The sequence below is a fragment of the Anneissia japonica genome, unplaced genomic scaffold (genome assembly GCF_011630105.1).
Source record: "Anneissia japonica isolate Jap-2015-1 unplaced genomic scaffold, ASM1163010v1 scaffold24_len2511860_cov200, whole genome shotgun sequence".
Lineage (NCBI taxonomy): Eukaryota > Metazoa > Echinodermata > Crinoidea > Comatulida > Comatulidae > Anneissia > Anneissia japonica.
In genome coordinates, this window is record NW_022730786.1 from 1,386,732 (window position 1) to 1,408,826 (window position 22,095).

The 22,095-nt window shown below is 33.6% G+C and overlaps 1 protein-coding gene across 5 annotated transcripts in view; it reads right to left on the reverse strand.

Annotated features, from left to right (window-relative positions):
* Positions 1-664: 664 nt before the first annotated feature.
* The window catches only part of LOC117115036 (membrane-associated guanylate kinase, WW and PDZ domain-containing protein 2-like), a 118,677-nt gene continuing 97,246 nt past the window's right edge, over positions 665-22,095 (reverse strand). For 2 of the 5 annotated variants that reach the window (XM_033258679.1, XM_033258683.1), the window contains 12 exons: positions 20,777-20,846; positions 19,823-20,392; positions 18,632-18,888; positions 16,267-16,459; positions 15,431-15,607; positions 13,624-13,788; positions 11,849-11,880; positions 10,352-10,452; positions 9,337-10,213; positions 8,827-8,985; positions 8,309-8,444; positions 665-3,086 (listed from right to left, as the gene is read on the reverse strand). In XM_033258679.1, the coding sequence (XP_033114570.1) occupies positions 2,929-3,086; positions 8,309-8,444; positions 8,827-8,985; positions 9,337-10,213; positions 10,352-10,452; positions 11,849-11,880; positions 13,624-13,788; positions 15,431-15,607; positions 16,267-16,459; positions 18,632-18,888; positions 19,823-20,392; positions 20,777-20,846 (2,895 nt within the window). In that variant the 3' untranslated portion in view covers positions 665-2,928. Of the gene's footprint in view, positions 3,087-6,649; positions 6,700-8,308; positions 8,445-8,826; positions 8,986-9,336; positions 10,214-10,351; positions 10,453-11,848; positions 11,881-13,623; positions 13,789-15,430; positions 15,608-16,266; positions 16,460-18,631; positions 18,889-19,822; positions 20,393-20,776; positions 20,847-22,095 lie in introns of all 5 variants that reach the window. The other 3 variants (XM_033258680.1, XM_033258681.1, XM_033258682.1) reach the window with 3 other exon arrangements.

Here is a 22,095-nt window from a genome sequence, read left to right on the forward strand (position 1 = left end):
CTGTACAACTACCTTGAAATACATCTTGTTAATGGGTTTCAATGACTATCATCAAACAATTTTTCTGTGTACTTCCCTTTTGGTTGTTTTCATATTATTTATACAGTATATATTTTTGTACTGTACTTGTAAAGTGGTAAGATATTTAATAAAACAAATAAAGGTTGTTGTTGCACTCAGGACATTCCTATTACACAGGAACAAATTGTTTTCCACTTATGCAGCGGTGGCTCCAGAAATGTGCTGAAAAGGGGACTAAAATGTCTGATAGGAGGGTCTTAACCAAGGGCCTGACTAGATCCTTGGTCCAAGTTCGTTCTGGTCCCGAGTCTCCCCCCCCCACCCCCCAGCTGGCAACACCACTGGCCCTATGTCAGCTGTCTAGCCAGGGCTGGCACTTTGCTTATGATGTTTATTCAACCTTGATAAATGACTGAAGGTTGATTCCTCCATACACAGGATTATGGACACTGGGGATGGAGAAAGAGAGGGGGAGGGGGGAATGCTAGCTATGAAATCAGTTGATATGAGGTGACAATTAAGTAATGAAGTGCATTTTTGTTTGCTCAACCAGCTTTCATTGGAGGACCACCAAGGGGCACAAACTTATTCAGAGGACATCTACCACCAAAAACCACAATAACAAAAAGACAAAAGATCATAATTATATGTAAAGAAATTATATTTGGCATAGTAAAAGTGACTGTACAATTTTTCGCATACTCAACACTGTTCATTTGCACAACCACCGTTCCACCCCACCCCCCAAAAAATCTTAACACTGTCCTAATGTTAATGTTATAAGATTGAGTGCACTTTTGTGTATGTACACTACAACAGTTCAAACAATACCCAACACTGACAGTCAACATTTTTGCAGCTCATGCACTAAAGATAATAAAATAGCAACAGCAATGAATCAAATATTTATGTGAATTAACATTGGACTTTACAACAAAGATCTGTTAACAGCCCCACCACTTTGGGTGACTCGATGGGATGAAAACGAAAATCCTGCAGTTATGATTAAAATCTGTTCAATGATGTCATACTTATAATATGAATAATAAATAGAAAACCATGAAACATCTGAATGTTACTTAGGAATACCTAATGTAAAGTGGAATTATGTGCAAAAGACCGGGAATGCTTCTAAAATTACTCTGGAACTAAACTACTGGAATATATCTCTTCCTGAGATTTGCTATGTTGCTATGGTAATATAAAATGGTTACCACCTGGGTGGGAATTCTTAACACGGAACAGTCACATGACACAGTAGCTGACATCAACAGCTCTGATTCAAAATTAGTGTATGCTATGTTTATTAGTATGTACAACTTTTAACAACGTCTCATTTTTTTTATAATACATTAAAAGACAGAATCTTAGTTAAATATGTCACAGATTCTGCTACTTATTTTGAATAATTTACATATGATATGTAGAACGTTATAACCAACATGTTTTTATCATTGTTGCCAGGGTGTTGTAGAAATTTATCCCACTTTTTGATCCATCATTTGACTTTGATGCTGCAAGTGCAATTTATTTGTTCTGAGCATAATGAAAGTAAAACATTATAACATAATAAAAAATATTTACCCTACCACAAGAATAAAAAATAAATTGTAAAAAAAGGTGAAAGACGCAAACACACAAATTTTAAGACCCAAGCACGTTCTAAAAGTTGACATTTAGGAAATAAAAATCAAATTTACAATTCTTAAATTTGAAAATGAAAGAATTTGATTTGAAAAATGCAAATATTTAGATGGAAAATTAATATTACTGAAGATTATTAACAAAAATGTTATATATAAAGTATAAAATTAACAGTATACATATAAAACAAAACAAATGAGTTAGTTTAAAAGTGCATGGTAGATATTACAATGGTCAACACTTTCTAAAATCCAAATGAAAAATTGCTACAGAATTTTATATCTCAGAGTACAATTTAAAAAAAAAATATTTTAAAATGGATATGAATAAAGAAAACATAATTAATATTATTTGCATGCTAGATTTTTATCATACTGATATGCTTTGTTAATTTCACTAATTAATCAGTAATCATTAATTACGTTGTTATTTTATGTGTATCTATGATAAAGTAATGTATGGTTTTCTACCCACATATATTTTTACTGTAAATTTCATCTAGTCAGGACTTACAAGATCCTGTTTGAGACGAAGATCCTGTTTGAAACCATTCAAACGATTGTTAATTCTATTCAGGAAAACCAACAGTGGTATTCTACCTGTACATAAATTATAATTTATTAATTATTTTAAACACCATTCTTACCTAAAACCATTCTATCTATCTAAGGTTAATATCCTTATTATATCCTGGCCTAAGCCACGCATGACAATACTGCACAGAGCGGATAACAACACCAATACCGCTCATACAAGCACAAAGTCACATGACCAATAAATACTACCGATAACCAATCACAAATCTGGTTTCTTTTCTAATCTAAGAAAATCTCTTCCAAAAAATTCCACAAATGTCTTGTTTTCTCATCTATGTTTCCAAAATAAGACGCGAGTAATTCTCTCCAATCATGTTGAAAGCATGATGCTGTCCAATCATGTCAAAGCATGATCCTGTCCAATCATTTTGAAGCATGATTTTGACCAATTACTTAGACACAAATAACTATCTTTGCAGCAGCAAGCGCAAGTTCTAACAAGAAATTTGGCAGTAGTCTTGTACAATGAGTACTGTGTGTTTGTTCCCATTCACAGGGACATGAATATTGCATCTCCAAACGACCGGCACCATACCATATCCAAATATGGAATTGTTTGCCCAGAACTGGTATAACAGCTTTTTTCATTGGATGATTAACAAATCAATCTTTCATTAATCTAAATCGCATCTGTCCTTGCTCAGTAAACCCTTTCCTTAATCAGTCTTCAATGGCGTATATTTCTTGGTAAACTACGATAAGTCCAGTGGTCAAAGTTCTTAGCACCACTGCTATCTGCAGGGGACTTTGATCCGGGTCCTGACTGCGATGATAACGGGTTACGATACATTGGGGTTGGGTTCTGTGGACTCATCATGGGACGCTCTGCAAAGACAATAACATATCAGGTTAATAACATTATAATGTGATAGACACCTGTAGCAGTGACATGAACAAAACTGAGCTAACATTTACACCTGCATCAGTAAGAACACCTGCATCGGTGAGGTACATTCAAGAGCAGAAGCACCATAAACCATCTTACAAGACCACAATCGTTTCAAAGATTACAAATCTGTCTCTCTATAATATCTCGAACTCGAACATATTCAAAAATATTCCCTTTTATGACAATGGAAATGTTGTTATCAACTTTCTCAATTAAATTTGAATATTTAACAGAATACTATACTCCTTTATATAAATTTTAATATTACCAATAAATAATTTTAGTTCATATTTGCTAAAGTTAATTGATTCACAACTAATGTATTATCTTTGTGTAATTTTCCTCAATTTATTTTCCGTGCATATTGTGTGTAATTGTTATATGCCACATCATAAAAGAATTTTCAAATTGTTTTTAAAGACATTTCATCATTTTCTATTGACACATGGTTATGCTTTACAAGTTGCAAATACCTTAGGGGGTCATCCACTTTATTTCATCATTTTCAAGAGATTAAAAAACCTCCATAAAAAAGACAGTACCGTACATAGTATAACAATGATTGTTGTCCTTATGATATCATCATTTAATACTGATAAAAGAGTATATATTTGTACTTTCGTGAAAATGATGAAAAATTGCAACAACTCCCTGCTTACACCAATCATCAATTGGATATCCGTTAGCACAAATACTGTAAAACCTTGAATTGCAGCCCAGTGGGCTTAATCTCGAGATGAAGCCCATCTCGAATTGAAGCCCCCTCTTTAGTTCGCAAAATTAGCCTCGAAAAGAAGCCCATCTCGAGATAGCACATGATTCTTTTCGAGATAGTACAGTACAAACACTGTACATAAATTTCGAAGAAACAAAATAAATTAAAACACACTTGGTTTAAATGGAGTAGTGTAGGTGATTTAATGCCGGTTAATACACTCCATGATACAGATTGATGCTACAGTGGCCCTATTTATTGTTTTATAGTACTAATTCCCAAAATTTACAGCATTCATTTTGAAAAGAAGCCTCCCCTCTTTTCTTTGCAAAAGTAGCCTCGAAAAGAAGCCCATCCGAAGTTCGAAACAAAAAAGAAGAAGCCCAGGGCTTCAATTTGAGGTTTTATAGTAGGTGCCTTGTAAGAAACATCAGAAAGACATATCACTAAAACAAAATTGTAAAATGTGCACACATCTGGAACATAGAGACCTGCACTATGAGGAAGTCTTCAGTTGGTTTATTTAGTGCATATTATTATATAGTGCATATAAAGTACAAAATTTGATATTAGGAACACAGTAATTAGTAGATTTATTTCCAGATGAGTCCTTGTTTGATGGGAAATAAGGTGAAAAGATGTTATTTGTTGGACACAAAAATTTTAGAAACATTCAATGAAATTTATTTATCATTATAAATCTATCGTTAATTTATAAATTGGCAAGCCATTTTTGGTAGCATATTTAACTACAAATAATGAATTGAATTTTAATTGACTACTAGGTCAAAATTTAATAATATTAACAATAATAACTGGTGTTGGAGACTTTGAGTGTAACTATAGAGCAGGTCCCTAACAACTGTAAACAATGCACACATTAAAATTTATAAAGCACACTTTATCAACATTTAAACGTACAAAATGCAATGCATTAGTTAATATATCGAAAAAAACATTATAACATTCCATAAGCTAAGGTTGAGAAGCTGCCATTGGACGTTAATGACAACGTTAACAAAGCTGTCATTGGACGTTAATATGACAACATTAACGGTTAACAACATGAACACTAAAGATGGACACTATGAAAAACTGGGTACAAAAAATGTCAAGGAAGTGTTATTAATTAGTTATCCATACACAATGAAGCAATGACTTGTATTGAAAAAAGAGCACAATATATTTTTCTTTTTGCTGAAAGCCAAATAGTTGGTTAGAACAGATCTTGAAATAATATCAAGAAATACATACTCTTCAAGATATACTGCCTGTGTTTAGCTAAATAACTTGAAAAATAAAATTCAATCAATCAGTTTAATTTGTTACTTTATCCTTACACATTAGCTTTCAATTTATAATTAGAACATGAAAATATTATAACAGATGCATAAATATCATAAATATTACTATTTCTATATTCTTTGCATAGGTCTTTAAATGACTGATAATTAAATTGATAGATTTTTTGTGGTAAAAAGTCAGCAAAATAGAATTTGTTTATCTTCTCATTGAAAGCTGATAATTTCATCTTTTTGACAAGAGCAATGGTTAAGATGGTATACATCAATATACATAACAAAGAAATGAAGAATACCACCACCAATCAGAATCCTGAATTTCAGTGCATTTCATTAACATATATTTGCATCTGATTAACATATATTAGTTCTTATTAACATTAATTTCATATAATGAAAAAGTCTCATAGATAAATTGTTTCCAAGATGATTATAACTTAATGAAATATATTACTGTCTAGACTAAATGTTACATACATATTTAGTGAAATTAGCATTCTATCGCACCAAAATTATACAAGATTAATGTTGGATTATAGAGAATTATTAAAGGGCTGGGATCTGAAATGGAAATCTACAATGTGTCAAAGGTTAATAGAGATCATGAATAATGCATGAGCAATGTCCAGGCTGTTCAGCTAGAAGGATCTGTAAGATTTTGATATCATCTTTTTAGAATTCAAATTAGGAATCTTCTAAATTATATTCATTATCAACGATTTTCTTGAGAAAAACAAAATCATCACATGAAAGTCCATGCCAAGTTCTACTTATATTCACAGACATTGCTAACGATTCCATGCAAATTGTTATAGATTAGGAATTGTTGATAGTTGTATCAAAATTCCTAAATGAGATTAAAAAAGAGAAGAAAAGTACACTAATGAAGTTATAGGCAAAATCCCATTTAGGTTTTGTAGCAACTCAAAAATAATTTCAATAAAAATGATAAAATTACTTTTGATTTACTTTTGTAATTTTCATCAGGTGGAAAACTATACTTTTGTGGTACGGAGTGTATAAATTTATAAAGCAAATTTAAAAAAGAAATTATGACTTTTCAAATTCATTTTTAACTTAATAAATATCCTGGGATTTTGCGTAATTAGTTATTTAGACAGCAGTTACATTTAAATACTAGCACTAAGTTCACGTTCATGCTAAGATTCAAATGTAACACGAGTATATAGATAGATAAAAATAGACAATTATATATGCACAATTAAATATATATACTATTTATATATCTATGCATATTAAGAATATAATAATATGTTTTACACATAAACGGTTATAACTGGCTTTTCTGAAGTGAGAAATCGGAAAGTTGATTGGATAATATTATATAGAATGTTTAAAATTTTATATTTTCTTCAAATTTCTCACATCAGAAATGACAATCAATGCTTAAGCATTGTTAATGAGTGTGATTCTGTTTAATTTTCGCTTATTCACTGCAAGCCCCTGGTGCTCCTGAGCTTACCATCGTTGGTGACAGCGCCCTCTTGTGCTGACTATTCTCTGTTCCTAAAACTGCGTAGAGATAGCAACATAGGTATAAAGCATCACAGAAAGAAAAATTAGCATTACTATTGGTTGGGTAATCAAAGTAATTTTTTTTTTGACAAACATAAACACACACAAGGAGAATAGACGCTGCATCAACATACAGTAATAGGTATTTCTGTTTAAAATTTCATTGACATAAAAAAATGAGGGCGACAAACTAGATAATTAAATACTAATCTAAAACATCCTCAGGAATGACCATGCATGGAAGTTGTAACATACTATGTCATGATTACATACAAAAGCAATCAGAGATGGAAAACGTCTAATTGGAGAGTAACTTCAGTTATGTTTTGGCTAAATGCTCACTAAGTTAGTTATGGTTAGGGAGAATTTATATAGTTTGAGATGATTTATTTCATTTCCTAGATGTTCTTCAGATAATTTGAACTTGTCCTCATCAGACTCATCATCATTCTCCTATGCAGAATGGCATTATCACCACCAAAGATGGTCCTCAACTTTAATAGTCATCCAAATCTTTATGGTTATCATACATAATCGTGACCACAGCCAGTGGCATCATCATCATCTAAATCCATCCTAAACTAAACTAAAGCCAATTTTTATTATAAACGTCAACAAAGTAGCATTCACTATCCAACGAATTAAATGTCCCTAAAACATTTGAGTAAAGTTACACAAAGTATCTTTAAAATAAAGTAAATACTACATTCTTATTACATCCAGCATTCAAGGAAATAGGATAATTCAAGCATTCACCATTATTAGAAAAACAAATCAATCAATAAATCAAATCAATCAAGCAAGCAATAATTAATTAATCAATCATTACTATTACAATTTTAATATTTTTTGTTTTTATTATAATTATAAAGAATCTAATAATAATAATTTAAGTATAAATATTGTCCACACCAACTACACTTTACCAACAGGACCAATGAGGGCAGCATAACAACATTGTGAAAGTCAAACGAGGGCAGCATTTAAGTACCTACATGCCATTTTTCTGTGATCACACACAGCATGGAGGATTTCCATGATCACACTGTACGAGAAATAGACAGGTTACAATCAATGATTAAAATACCTCTGCCATGACACTAGAAAACGGTTTTTGATTCTATGCTATAAAAATACGTTAGGAAATGTGGGATAAGTAAAACAGGTATGGTGGTTATAAGATAAGATTTCAAGTCGTATTTCAATTGCATACAACTGCAAAAATTCATACATTTATAATTGAGCAGGAACATGGAATCACTAATCTAAACTTCTATCTAACACACTTTCTACATTAAACATTATCTAACAAAATACTAGACATGAAAGGGTTACATAATTATTTTACAGACATAGGGTGTTTGCTTTCAAAATGAAATATCGGACAAGGATTTGACAAATATGCATGTTGTGATATCAGAGTGGATGTTACCTGGTCTGAAATCAATGAACAACAACATTGCTAAACATAGTAAAACAATGAGGGAAGACCTAGGAGCCCATCAATTGAAAAATATCAAAGGAAGATAATCCAGCCTAGAAGATTGAATGTCAAAAATATTAACTACCTACACACTAAAATTTTGATAAGGAAATAGTACTGTACCTAATGTTGGAGATACCTCATCTCGCTTGAGGATCAGATGTAACCTGCTACCACCCCTCTTGATCGCAGCGATAGCCTCCGTGTGCAGCATGTTCTCTGTACTCATACCGTTGATCTCAAGCAAACGATCACCGACCTTGAAAGCAAGATATCAGAATTACAGTGGAACCACAGCAGGGGTAGCACTAGTCATGTTAGTGTGGCACAATCAATGTATGTGTGCACAATAGAAGTGTACGTGCTGATATAATCAGTATGTGCTGAGCACACGTGTGCATGCTACACGCACACTTCATGTGCTGAGCATACATGTGTATGTTGAGCGGCCATTAACCTTGCTGAGCGGATCTGTGAGCACTGAGCAAAACGGAGCACATCTGTGTGTGGTGAGCAGATAATGTGATGAGCACATCTGTGTGTATTTCTATGTGTGCTAAGCACATCTGTGTGTATTTCTATGTGCTGAGCACATCTGTATGTGCAGAGCACACATATGGTAGCAACAAACTATTTCTTACCTTGATCCTTCCATCTTTACCTGCTGGACCATCATGTGCCATTCTTAAAATAAAGATCGGCGTGTTCTGATACTCCCGTCCCCCTCGAATACTAAAACCAAAACCTGTCGTCCCCTTATCCAGAACAACTGTAAAATAGTCTCCGGTGTCTACTTCATTCTATCAAAGAACAAATAGTGATTATGAAGCAATAAAATAAATTATGAAACACTGTCTTACAATTTATGTTAAGGCATACATTTTGAATAGTATTATTGTTGATTTGTAATCCATTTTTGTTTTATCTACTCATCAACAAAATAGGTTTAGAATATTTTTTATAGAGGTCTGAATTGATATATTGTTAATATTTTGAGACAGAAACCATAAAGGTAAATTTCTGGGTATTTTTCTTGATAATTTGCAAGATTAATTGATATTGGAAGTCAGAAGCTCTGCATTCAACAACCAAATATTTTTACTCATTCAATAGTTTGCAATGTGTGTAACCACAGACAACCAGATACTAACCAGTGGAGAGCTGACCATGGAGCTCAGTGAAGCTTCACGAGACCTTGACTTTGGACTAGGATAGCCCTTCCTGTCCTGCATGGGAGAGTTCCTTCTGTCGTCTGCCAAGTGAGGCGGTGGGCGCCTTCTAGGATGCGGTGACGTGTGGTAGCCATCGTGCCAGCGCTCTGAGTTTGATGGCGAGTATGTTTTGCGTTCTGGATAAGGGTACTGATCACTAAATCGGTCATGTGATGGGTGATTAAAGTCCTCCCGACGATCATCATACAAGTAAGTTGTCCTGCCCGGACCTCGATCGGGTGACTGAGGGTGCCTTCCTCTTTTTTCCATCGCCCCATATCTGTCTGGTGTGGGCCGTGAGTTCGGTCTGCCCTGTGGTCCATCTCTATGTGGCGGTTGACCTTCTCTGTATGATGGACTATCCCAATATGGAGGGGCACCCTCACGATAAGGTGGGTGATTATCACGATAGTAAGGCTGACTGTCTCTGTATGATGGTGATGGGCCATCCCGATAAGGTGGTCCATCACGATGTGGTGGCGGTCCGTCCCTGTATGATGGTGAAGGACCATCCCTATGTAGCGGTGGACCATCTCTATATGATGGACCATCTCTGTATGATGGTGAAGGACCGCCATGTGGAGGATACCGTGAAGGTCTATCAAGTTCAGTTTTTGGATATGGGTCACGGTAGTCCATTCCATTCATTTGAGAGGGAGGTACATGAGTTAGACGTGGGTCATCCCGTCTATAAGCAGGGTTACCGGGATAAGATGGGTCCCGCCGGAGTGTACCTTTACTTGGTGAAGGTGGTCCAATTTCTGACCGACTTGGCTGTCTCTGCCGTGGGTCCTGCCCTCGCTTTTCATCATGGTACCTGAGATATGGATAACAAGAAAAAAAAACAAAAATTAACAACACAAACATTTCTATTTGAAATAAAAGTCTCTTTATTGATCTTATTTTAGTTAAAAAATTTAGCAAAAACATGTTGTTTTTTTTCTTATTTACTTACATTTTTTCAGGTGATTTCTGTATATTTGATGGACGTAGACTGGCATCGCTTCCCTTGATATCTGCTGGCATTGCCAATGCATTCATCATACTATCCGAGCCCTTTAGAAAACAGAGATTATTATGGTCAGTGTATTATGCTTTAGCACTAGTAGGTAGTTTGAGTGATTTGTTAAATACAAAAATTGTTGATGTTGATGAAAAAGATGACAATTATGATAATTTCTATGATAATGATGTGAGGATGATATAATATGACAACAACAATTTTAATGGTATAGTCATAATACAGTGATGATAGATCATGTTGATGGTAATGACAATGTTATGGATAATAGTTGACACTGATAATGATGACAGTGTGGATAATCATTATCAGCAACAACATCTTAATATGTTGATGATACTGAATGATGACATCATGACTGTAATAATGGCATAAGTATATCATGATGGTATAGTGATGATTACATCACTACTATAATATTTATAATAATATTCCTGCATAATATCAAAGATAGTAAAAAGCAAAAGATAGAGCAGTTCGCAATATAGTGGAACGCCCCAGTAGGGCGTCCATGAGAGCAATTTTCCTCCATACGCACCATATCTTGGATTGGTTGTTTTCATTAGTCTCTCCACTCCATGAAATAATCTTCCTCCATTCTAGAAAGGGCGGATGTTCTACCAAATTTAACGCAAAATACGCGAAGAGCTCATTCTTCTGCTATTTAAGTTCTTTGATAATATTAAATAATATATAGAGGTCTTCCCTCAAATTAAAGAATATTTTGGGACCAGGGTTTCTGTGGTCTTTAGCAGCTTTGATCTCTAATTAAAATAAAAGTTGTTTTTAATTGGAGGTGGTCTTTAAATGGAGGGATCTTTAATTAGAGGGAGATCTGTAACATAAATGTGAGCTGTCGTGACAAAATGAGCTGTGTGGTACGCCGGGTCAATTTGATATATTCAAGAAAATATATCTGAAGTGATATTTTGAAAAAAGGTGGGTTTCAATTTTTCTAAAGTTTATTATGTATATTTCATAATAGCAAATTTCACGAGTTGAGTTACCTAATGTAATCATGTTTGAGGTACATTTTGTAAAGCTATTTTTCAAAATTAATAGGAAAACCAACACAAAATTTATTAGTTGTTTATCTTAAGAGGCGATTTTGTCTTAAGTATGTTTTTAGACATCTGAACATTAAAATGATCTTACTATGGTTATAATCAACCTAGGAACATGATTTAAACACCAAAATAAAGCTTAATTAAATGTTCATCTATCAATAATTCATTTTTCTTTTTATAATAATAATTCTGGATTTATATTGTGCCTCAAGTTGACGCAACCTTGAGGCGCTTAACAACAACAGAGAAGAAAAAAACCAAAACCACAATACTCATTTTGTAATGACAGCTCAAAAATGATGTGGAAGATGCTGCTGTCATGAATGTTTATGATTCAATGATAGATAACAGACATATATCTTACTCTAGGTGAGTTTCCTCCAGATGCGTGATCCTCTATTAAGGGAGAAATATATTAAAATCAGATGAATATACACTTTTTAAAATTTTAAGTCAATAAGTTGCATTATTTACTTACAATTTTATAAGTTAATAAGTAAGCATTATTAGTGACTAAATACAAATAAAAAACAAGTATAGTAGACCTTTAGAAACCCATCCATTGGTTGGGTTGAAAGAAAGCTAATAAAATATCATCATTATGTTAGCCGACGATACATTGCTTGACATTTTAACATTGATTATCAACAGTCTTTTGAATAGCAATCCAACAAATGAGATACCACCAAGCTGGATAAACACCTTCACATATCCAAGTACAGCTGATTATACACTTTAGAATCACAAACAGTTAATTTAGCAATGGAAGCCTAATGACACTTTACATATATTGTACTGTATGTTAATTTCATTCTTGATATTCAGTCTAGAAGGTACAAATAATTGTAATTTTGCATTATTATTTTTTAAAATTTTGCAATTTATATTTCTATAATTTGTAGTTTGTGTGTGCATGTTATATATTTGTAATCTTAAAAGTGAATATTCCTTCCTTTGCTACAATTTTAATAAATGTAATTATTAAAGTTAAGTGTAATATTAGTTACTTTTTAATAATGTTACTCTTATGGATAATGTTAGTACACTACAGTTTAGGTAATGTTAGTACACTACAGTTTAGCTAATGATAAAAATCACCAAAGAAATAATTATTCAAAATAATGATATTATTAATATTAGGTACATATAATATTAAATTGGTGAAAAGTTATAAATACTGTATAAATTAGTCAAACAGATAAGAATTTAATATAAATTGATGGAAAGGATTGAGGGAAAAACATTGCAAGGAGGAAAATCAAACAGAAGGATAAATATAATGTATTAATAAATTAAAGAACTAAAAATTTAATTTACACCAAGCAATATAAGACACATACAAAATGTTAATTAGGAGATGAAGGAATCAGAAGAATAAAATATTGAAAATATATGAGAAAGGAATCAAGAAGAGCAAAACAGTGAAACAATCAGAGGAGCTGGTTATCAATTATAAAGGATCGACACTAAGAATACTCACAAGAAAAAGTAAGATTTGATGAAAATACAAAACAGAAGATGAGAATAGATAAGGAATAGTAGAAGGGAAAAAATTAAAGAGAAGAAAAGGAATATAATGAATAATAAGTAGAGTGAAAGTTTAGGTGAACCAGTTAGGAAAAACCGGTAAAGGTGAGAAACAGTAGAGAAAGAAAGAGGGAATTAGTAGTATGAAAAATTAGGGAATGATCATAACAGTGGGAGAAAAAGGCAATGATAAGGGGGGTAGTAATAGACGAGGGAATGAAGAAATGGGGAGTCAGAATTCAAATGCCCTGTCCAGACTATAAAATTTTACTTGCCAAAAACATGTGACATGCCTAAATATGGTCATGATGACATCACATCATGGCCATATATAGACACATCATGACTATATATGGGCGTACAGCAGTGTTTTGTCAAAGAAAATCTGAACAGATCTTAAGTAGTAGTAAGTGATAGGAAAAAGTTATAGTGAAAGGGAGACTGAAGAATTACTGGTAATAGGGAATACTGGTAATACTATAGAATATTTGAAGGAAAGGTAAATAGAAAAACGTATTAGAAGAGGGATGAATAGAAGAAGTGGGGAAAGAAGGAATGACAATAGGGAGCAGGAAAGGAGGAGTGGGTGTAGAGTATCTATCAGTCAGTTACCTGGCGATCCAATAGTAAGAGTGCAAACTCTCCCCGTATCCTTCACCATATTGACAATGTCTTTGTGGTGCATTGTCGTTATGTCTATCGAATTAACAGCAATAAGCCGGTCCCCGACATTCAGCTGCCCGCAACGATCAGCCGGACTACCCTCAATAATACGCCCTGAACACAATCGGTAGAAACACACGACAACAATCAGTGGCGCACAGATACAAACAAACCAAATCGAAGACAAACATAAAAACACTATAATTACTTAAATATGTTTAACTTAAAAAAAAAACTAAATATGAAAATTGTGGAGACAATTGTGTTTTTGTTATAAATAGCTCACTAATACCTAAAGGTTGTTAATTTAGCTACTCTACCCAGTATAATGAATAATTAAAACAAAAAGAACTTAAAAAAAGATAACTAATGTTTAGTATTCATATATATATATATATATATATAAGTGACAATATAATTATTTAATCAGTGTGACTCAGTAAATGGTACAAAATCATTATAATTGGAAGTGAATATAAGAATCTCTGTTAACTGTAGGAAAATATATTTTAATCATATTATTAATAAAAAGAGTGCGCTCGATTAACATTAACTAATTGATTAGATTAACAGAGCTATTTGGATTATTTTTACTATGTTTTGTGTTACTGTGTTGTACCAAAGAAGCATATAGAATGAATTTAAAAGGTTACTTTGTTTAGTTTTCTCCCCAAATGTCCATTAAAAATGTAATTGGCTATGATGTGCCAAGGCATACTCTATTGAATTTCTACTATATAGGAAGCTAAGATATTTCATATTGGAATATTAATTTTACTATACTGTTAACTAAAACTATAGTTATGTCATGTAATCACACTATCAATTAACACATTACAAAACATATATACAAGAAACCCTGCTTCCACAGTAACCGTCTAACACCAGAGATTTCCCAAAACTAGTGAAAACCATTTTATATCAATAAACTAATAATAGCAAAAGTTTGCCCAATTTAAAATATCTCAGAACCATTTGGTGTTCTCGCAATATTGTTAAAAAAAAAGCAGATTTTAACCCAGGGGCGGATTGCTATAAAACGGTCTTAACTGGTAGTCTTAACTCCTCGAATAAAGCCGGCTTTATCACTACTAAAGTCATTCCTCAAAAACCTTTGCTATAAAACAGTCTTCCCTAAGACCGCTTTGAGTATTGAAATGCAAACAAGCACTCCCTGGTAACGTAAGATTGAGGGTAATGCGTGCTCGATGCACGCCATGTATTGAAATGAACGTAAATAAACGTAGATCTATTTTTACAGATGCTGAGATGCGTGCGGAATATTTGTCGTTCGATTCTCCGACTTTGACGATCTATGATGATTTAAGACCGTCTCAAGCCTCCTCCGAGTAGGCTTTAAAATTTAAGTCGGCTAACCGGTTAGACCGGGGTATAGCAATGGTCTATAATCATACACCAGTAGTGATGTCACGATTATAGCCAACTAACCATTAAGACCATCTTAAAGACCCCTTTTAGAAATCCGCCCCAGTTATATCAGATCTGAAGATATTTCCTGCCATGCAAAAGTAATAACAGAAACTTATGCCTACACTTAGAACAGCTTACACACATATTATGATTATATATTAAATATTATCAAATATTTAATAAAGGATGCATTATTATTATTATTTTCATGAGAACATTATATTAATTTATTCAACAAATTCTATCCCTAACACAAAATTGAAGTTCAATGAACTATTTGATGCGAGGCAAATAATATACCAAAATGGTGCGAACTGATTGTTACCTATTTTTGACCCAGACTGTAACGTGGAAGACAATATGACGAATCCAAAACCTTCAGTATCACGTCTGGTGAGGTTGATGTCGTAAGGGTAAGTGATGGGCGTGTCAGACAAGCTGGGAGATCCAAGGCCCTGGGAGGTACGTGATGGGGGTCGCATCACCATTGGACTCCGATCATCTGTGAAATTACCAGAGCAATTAATTGAAAATTGTGTTTTTGAGATTCTTTAGATGTGATGGAAGAAGTCTCCTTCCTTGCTCAATTTTGTATTTTGTCTTCCTTTTCATTTGCATTGTTCTATTTAATTCTTTTTAAATAAATAAATAAATATATAAATAAATAAATAAATAAGTAAATAAAATATTGAAAATGAGTAGATTGAAATAGGCAGTAGAATAGGAGGAAGGAATATGTAAGTGAAAGAAAAAGTAGGGCAGGATGTGAATGCATAGGATAAAAATAATCATGTGACAAAATGAATTAGAATGACAAAATAAAATGAAACTAAAATTGGTAACTACACCCTCTTCTAAAAGACAGTAAAATTAATGGCGTTGAAATTTCTATGTTGATAATGACGATGATTATAAGGAATGATGATGGTTAAATGATGACGATGATGAGTATGATGATGACAATGATGATGATAACATAAATGATGATTGTTGATGATAATAAAAGATATGAAGTTTTCTATATGTATGAAACAAAGACAAAAACAAAATTAATAATAATGCATAGTAAAAATTATGCAAATTTTTAGGGGATAAATAACAAATGCCCGAAAAAAATATAAAAAAATAAATAAAAGGTTATATGACAGAAAGCTACGCTACCATTTGTTGTCAATCGTCTCCTAATTCCTAGTGATACACGTCCAGCAAGGGCAGCACTTCCCATTAGGTTGACCACTTTACGATGCGAAGCACCTATCACGGATTGTCCATCGACATACAGCAGCTCATCACCGGTCAACAGTCGTCCATCAAGATGGGCGGCACTACCGGAGACAATAGCACCAATAGAAACCTGTTGAAATACGCAAGAAAATTAAATTATTTTTTCACCGTACTGTAAGTTTAGAGGGTGACCATTCAAGCTTGTTCTAGGTTTCCAAATATTCAGGCACCCTCTTACTTGCTCTGATGAGGAGCTCTAGAAACTCTTGGTTGATTGATTAATAGATCTTTTTTAGATCTACTGCCTCTTTTATACTGCCCTCATGAGGTTGATTTATTAGTAGTTAATTCTATTTTCATAGATCTTTTTTAGCTCTACTGCCTCTATTATACTGCCCTCATGAGGAGCTCTAGAAACACTCGGCTGATGGATTAATAGTTGATTAATTAATAGTTGATTGATTAATAGTTAATTGACTAATAGTTGATTAATAGATCTTTTTTAGATCTACTGCCTCTATTATACTGCCCTCATGAGGAGCTCTAGAAACACTTGGCTGGCTGATTGATTGATAGTTGATTGACTAATAGATTTTTTTAGCTCTACTGGTTCTATTATACTGCCCTCATTGGAGCTTTTGAGATTACGATAACTTGCATAAATGAAATAACATCACGATTCTCAACTTTTATAAAGCTAAGGGAATGAGAATGTTTTTTTGTTTATTTTGTCATGAGAAGTAATCTTGTGGTCACAGGAATTGAACCCTGGACTCTGGGACTGGAAGACAAGCATCCAAACTACCAAGCTATATCTCGACTTACAAAATTAATTAAACTTTAAGATATGTCGGTGTGTCAAAGAACCATTAATTATTATCAAGTGTGAAATTTCCAGGAAATTCTTTTTAGCGAGAAAACAAAATACTTCATAGATCCTTCAGTTAAAGTATAATAAATAGTAATTAAAAGCTACTGTAGCATCTTCAAAGACCACTTATCAGCATGTCACTGAACTTTCAATAATATTCACATGTTCTTGAAATCTGTAGTTCATTTAATTTTACTTTTACTTGACCTTTAACCTTAACTGGACAAGTGCATACAAAACTCAGGAAGGTCAGGGACTAACATTCTAATGAAACTCAAGCGTACAATTTGCAAAATTCTGGCTGTAAACAGATTCCAACAATAATTACAGTAATGCCTTCTGGCAAATAGGGCAGCATATATACTGTCTGAAATGAAAATATTATGCTTGTAATACAAACACATCACTAAATAAAGAAGTACAATAGCAGAGATCTCCCAGAAATTGACATGGTTTCTGCAATCCCATGAAAAAAGCTTTAAAATGTTTTTACTACAGTAACTGTATTACTGTTTTTCTAAAGTCAGCTAGACGCGAGTATCACAAAATAAAGTAAAATATAATCAACATTTCTTGAGTGTCAACCAAACATGCAGTGGCAGCTCTAGGATATATTTTCTGGGGGGGGGGCCTAAATTGTCTGACGGGGGACTTGAGCTCGTAGGCTCGAGCTGAGGGAAGGGGTTGAGGGGGGTTTCCCTCCCAAATGAGATTTTTTTAAGAATAGCAACCTCTGGATGGCTGGAAATGGCACTCTCAGACTGTGACAGACATGTGTTGGCTTGGTGTGGGCCTATTTTTATATGTTTTATGGTCTGACTGCTTAAGCCCCCCCTGGCCCCCCCCACTTGCGCCACCTTTGCACACACGTTGTCCCACAAACACATATGTGTTTGCGTATGTTTTAATGCTGTCGTTTTGCGAGACCTTAGCAACAATATCCAAGGGGCGGGGCTTAGCGGAAAGGTCCATTAGATGTGTTAAGAAAAACCTTTAAACCCCAAAAAGTGGCTTCTCCATACCAGGGGTTTAGCCAGAAAAACCAAATAGGCCTTCCAAAATGGAAGATAGTGGGTGTGGCACTTAGTCAATAAGCGGGTCATGCCCATCTTTGGGAATTCCCACCGAATATTGGTACGAAAGCAACGTATATTTAATCAATAAATGTTGTTTTTATCAAAAGTAAATTTGATTTAGCTTTAGTTTAATGTAACATTCGATAGATTTGAAGAATATAAAGAATTTGCTAAAGGTAGACCAGGTCCATTATTAGGCTAGGCCGAGCTGATTAGGCCAAGCCATCCAAGCCGTCTCGGTAAAAGTGGCTGTCATAAATAATTGTAGGCCTATGCTCCATACTTGAGACACTGCAAACATTAGAGCAAACTGACCTCATGACCTTCATTAACAAAAACCCCAAATTCTGCTTACCTGCGAGCCTTCTTCATGTCCTCCAACAATCCGGAATCCGAATCCTTGTTCTTTCCTTTTCAAGAATACTGTTGTCTCCATATAGTTGGAATCATCCCCCATTGGGTCCTGTTCCAATCGAGGCCTTGAGGCTGGTCGTCTATCATCTACCTCAGGTCTTGAGGGCGGTCTTCTATCGTCTGCCTCTGGCCTTGAAGGCGGTCGTCTATCATCTATCTCTGGTCTCGAAGGCGGTCTTCTATCAATAGGTTCTCCTTCTATAGATGAATGAATACAAAAAGTGGTAATTTAATTTTAATGTTATGCATTTAAAAAATTTAATTTTCTTCCGACAGTGCATATCTAGTTGCCTACAAATGCAAGAGATGGTCTCTTAAATAAGGCTAACTAGAATTGCTTTTAGTTGTGAGAAAACAAAATAAAACCCCTACAATTCCAGAAGTTAAACTAAAAAAGGCATTGTATAAATAAATGAATAAAATAAAAACAAACAATGTAGTCAATTTGTCAGAGTTATGGAGATACATAGTGTATATAGTGATATATTGAGAAACTAAAAATAACTTCATTCAGATAGCATCTGAGTACAGATCAAGTAAGGATTATTAACTGATTGACAAACCTAATCTCTATAATCCCACTGGATAACTCTAATGGATTAGAAATACCAAATAGTTCACTGATTCGTTGACAGCCTTGTTTTCGATTAACTTTATTATAGGTCACATGATAAATGGTGTTGGTATTCTTTCCCTAATGTTTGTTATCAATGGGAAAATTCTACAAACAATGGGGCCCTTCAATAGTTTACAAATGACCTGCAATGTACTTGTCAACAATGTGTAAAGTATAGTATTTTATCTAAAAACAACCAATTCATCATAAAATATGGAAAAATTAGTTATCAACTTCCAATGAAATATATGTCAGGGCAATTCAGCAAGTGGTGTGTTTTTTTGATGGGAGAATTTATATTTTAAAAGAGATTTCGGTGGCAGCATATCTGCATTTGAATAAAGTGTTAACTATTCAAAAAACATGACATCTCAGCAAATAACTTAACACCATTTCACCTCCTGGTCATATGAAAAGTAGAACACTTACAGAGAAGTCACTAACATCAGAATTTGAATATCAAGACATCTTACATTAACCTAACTAACAACAGCTAATATATAAAAATTAACTTACTGATGGGAGCTGCCTTGGAGGGAGATGGGGTCCTGTCTGGTTTTGGCGTTCTGCTTCTGTAATCCCTCTCATCTGGATATTGAGGTCTGGAATTATAACCATCAATAACCGGGGTCTTAGGCCTACCGTTATATCGCGACTGACCATCGTACTCAATGGGTGGAGTCCGCCGAGGATAAGAATCACTATAAGAATTTGGTGGCGGGCCTCGCTGGTCGTCATACCTTCCCTTTCCATACCTGCCATCAGGGTCATACCTGTCTCGGAGTGGAGGCGCTGTTCTTTCATGTTCCTGTCTCTCTCTCAGTATCCTGTCATCAGGTTCATCTTTCCTCCTGTAATCATTTGGTCGTAACCGTTCATCATGATCTATTCTTTCAGAATCTCTTCTATCACCATCTTTTTTGTCATTTTCAACATCACGTTTTCCTAATGAGCTTGTTGAGATCCGGTCGGCTTCTGGATGCCTCCCATCCGAGTCAGATGTTTTGCGATCTTCTCCTTTTAGCGGTTTGCCAAAGTTTCCTGCCGTGGGGCCATTCATACGATTATAGTCATTTCGGTCTTCAGCTGTTGAATAAATTTGAATATATGAATAATTAAATTTGAATATATAAATTTTCAATATATGAATAATACATTGTATATATGTGTGTTATATTGTTCAATGCAATATTTATATTACTTATCAATAAAAATTGATGAAGAATAAATTATATAGTGAATAATTAAAGAATATTTTGTCTGATTTAAAAAATTCAAATTTTATATAATTAAATACAAATTATTATTTATAATTTATATCAGAAAAGAAAATTCTTGGAAATTAATTAAAGCTTAAATACCATTACACATTATTCTTTGCATATTTGCATATTCCCTTAAATTTATGGAAGAAAATTTTAAGATTTTCATCGTAAAGCTTCTCTAAACCATTGAAAAATCTTTTGTTACCTTCCTTCCTTTGTCCAGCTGTTGGTGATGATCTCCTATCTTCCGGTTTCTTATCCATTGGGCTAGGGTTCTGCAAAAAACAAGTTCAATACTTCCATTATTATATGCATCTTCTCAAGCAACCTTCGTCGATCTTGCATGCTGCCCTGAGTGTTGCATAATTGAGGTGAATTTGCAAAGGCAGTTCATTTAAAATTTAGATACCCATCAATCAACTGATGACAGGAATCCTCCAATATAATATAAAATATAATATTTTTTTTTTTTTACAATAGCGAGTCATGATTTATTTCACGACCAACATGAAACAAAATCTATTGTCATATAATTTTTGTAGTTTTTGTTATTTTCCCCACTACATTTTTTAATGTATTTGTTTCTTATGGAAGTTGCTTTTTGTGCCAACACTTTTGTTTTAAAAACTAAACTCCTCCTTTAATACAATATTTGATCATGATCAGTTCACTATAAATTAAAACCACACCCAATACGCTTAAAAAATTGTTTAAAACTACATTACTATACTCATTGTGTTTTCTTTTATTGTTTTATACTACTTATATTTATACGGCCTTGCACGGCCTTGATGAAAAACACCCTTACGTGAATCAAGATTTACCGTGTTGAAATAAAGTATTTATTATTATTATATGCTTATGCATCAATAAATTTTTTACATTTTTGAAAGTTATAATGCTTTTGTTATTGAATCAACATTAATGTTGTTATTAAATCAACGTTAATATATTTTATGTCCATAAGCACAAAATATTTGGTTACTTTATGTTTATCATGATTATGTTAAGAGTCAACCATGTTAGGTTAGTGGCTATTTTTATTGATGTTGACTGTTGTTTACTGAATTGAACAAAAATGCATAATCATCATACCACAGGACATCATAATTATCAGGAACAGGTGACAGAAAGTCGTTTACTACTAGTTTTAACATCAATACACAAGCATATAATAAATATTTCTAAATTAGAAAACACCTGCAGAATTACTTAACAAAATTCTATGCAGCTCTTCTACCAACTCAGAATTCCTTTTTTAAATTTGATTGCAAAATGTTAACAAACACAAACAAAACAACTGAAGTTTTACTAATACCCTATTCAGACTAGCTTCGCATTGCGATCGGTTGTAGCAATTGCGACACCCAATCGCAAAGTAAAATCGTGTCTGAAAGCTCACCAATAATAGTCGATAAGTAATCGATTTCGCAATTGTTACCCATTGCGATTGGGTGCTACAATCTTTATTACTCCTGATTACCACGGAACCCGATCGCAACGGATTCCACAGGCACTGATTGG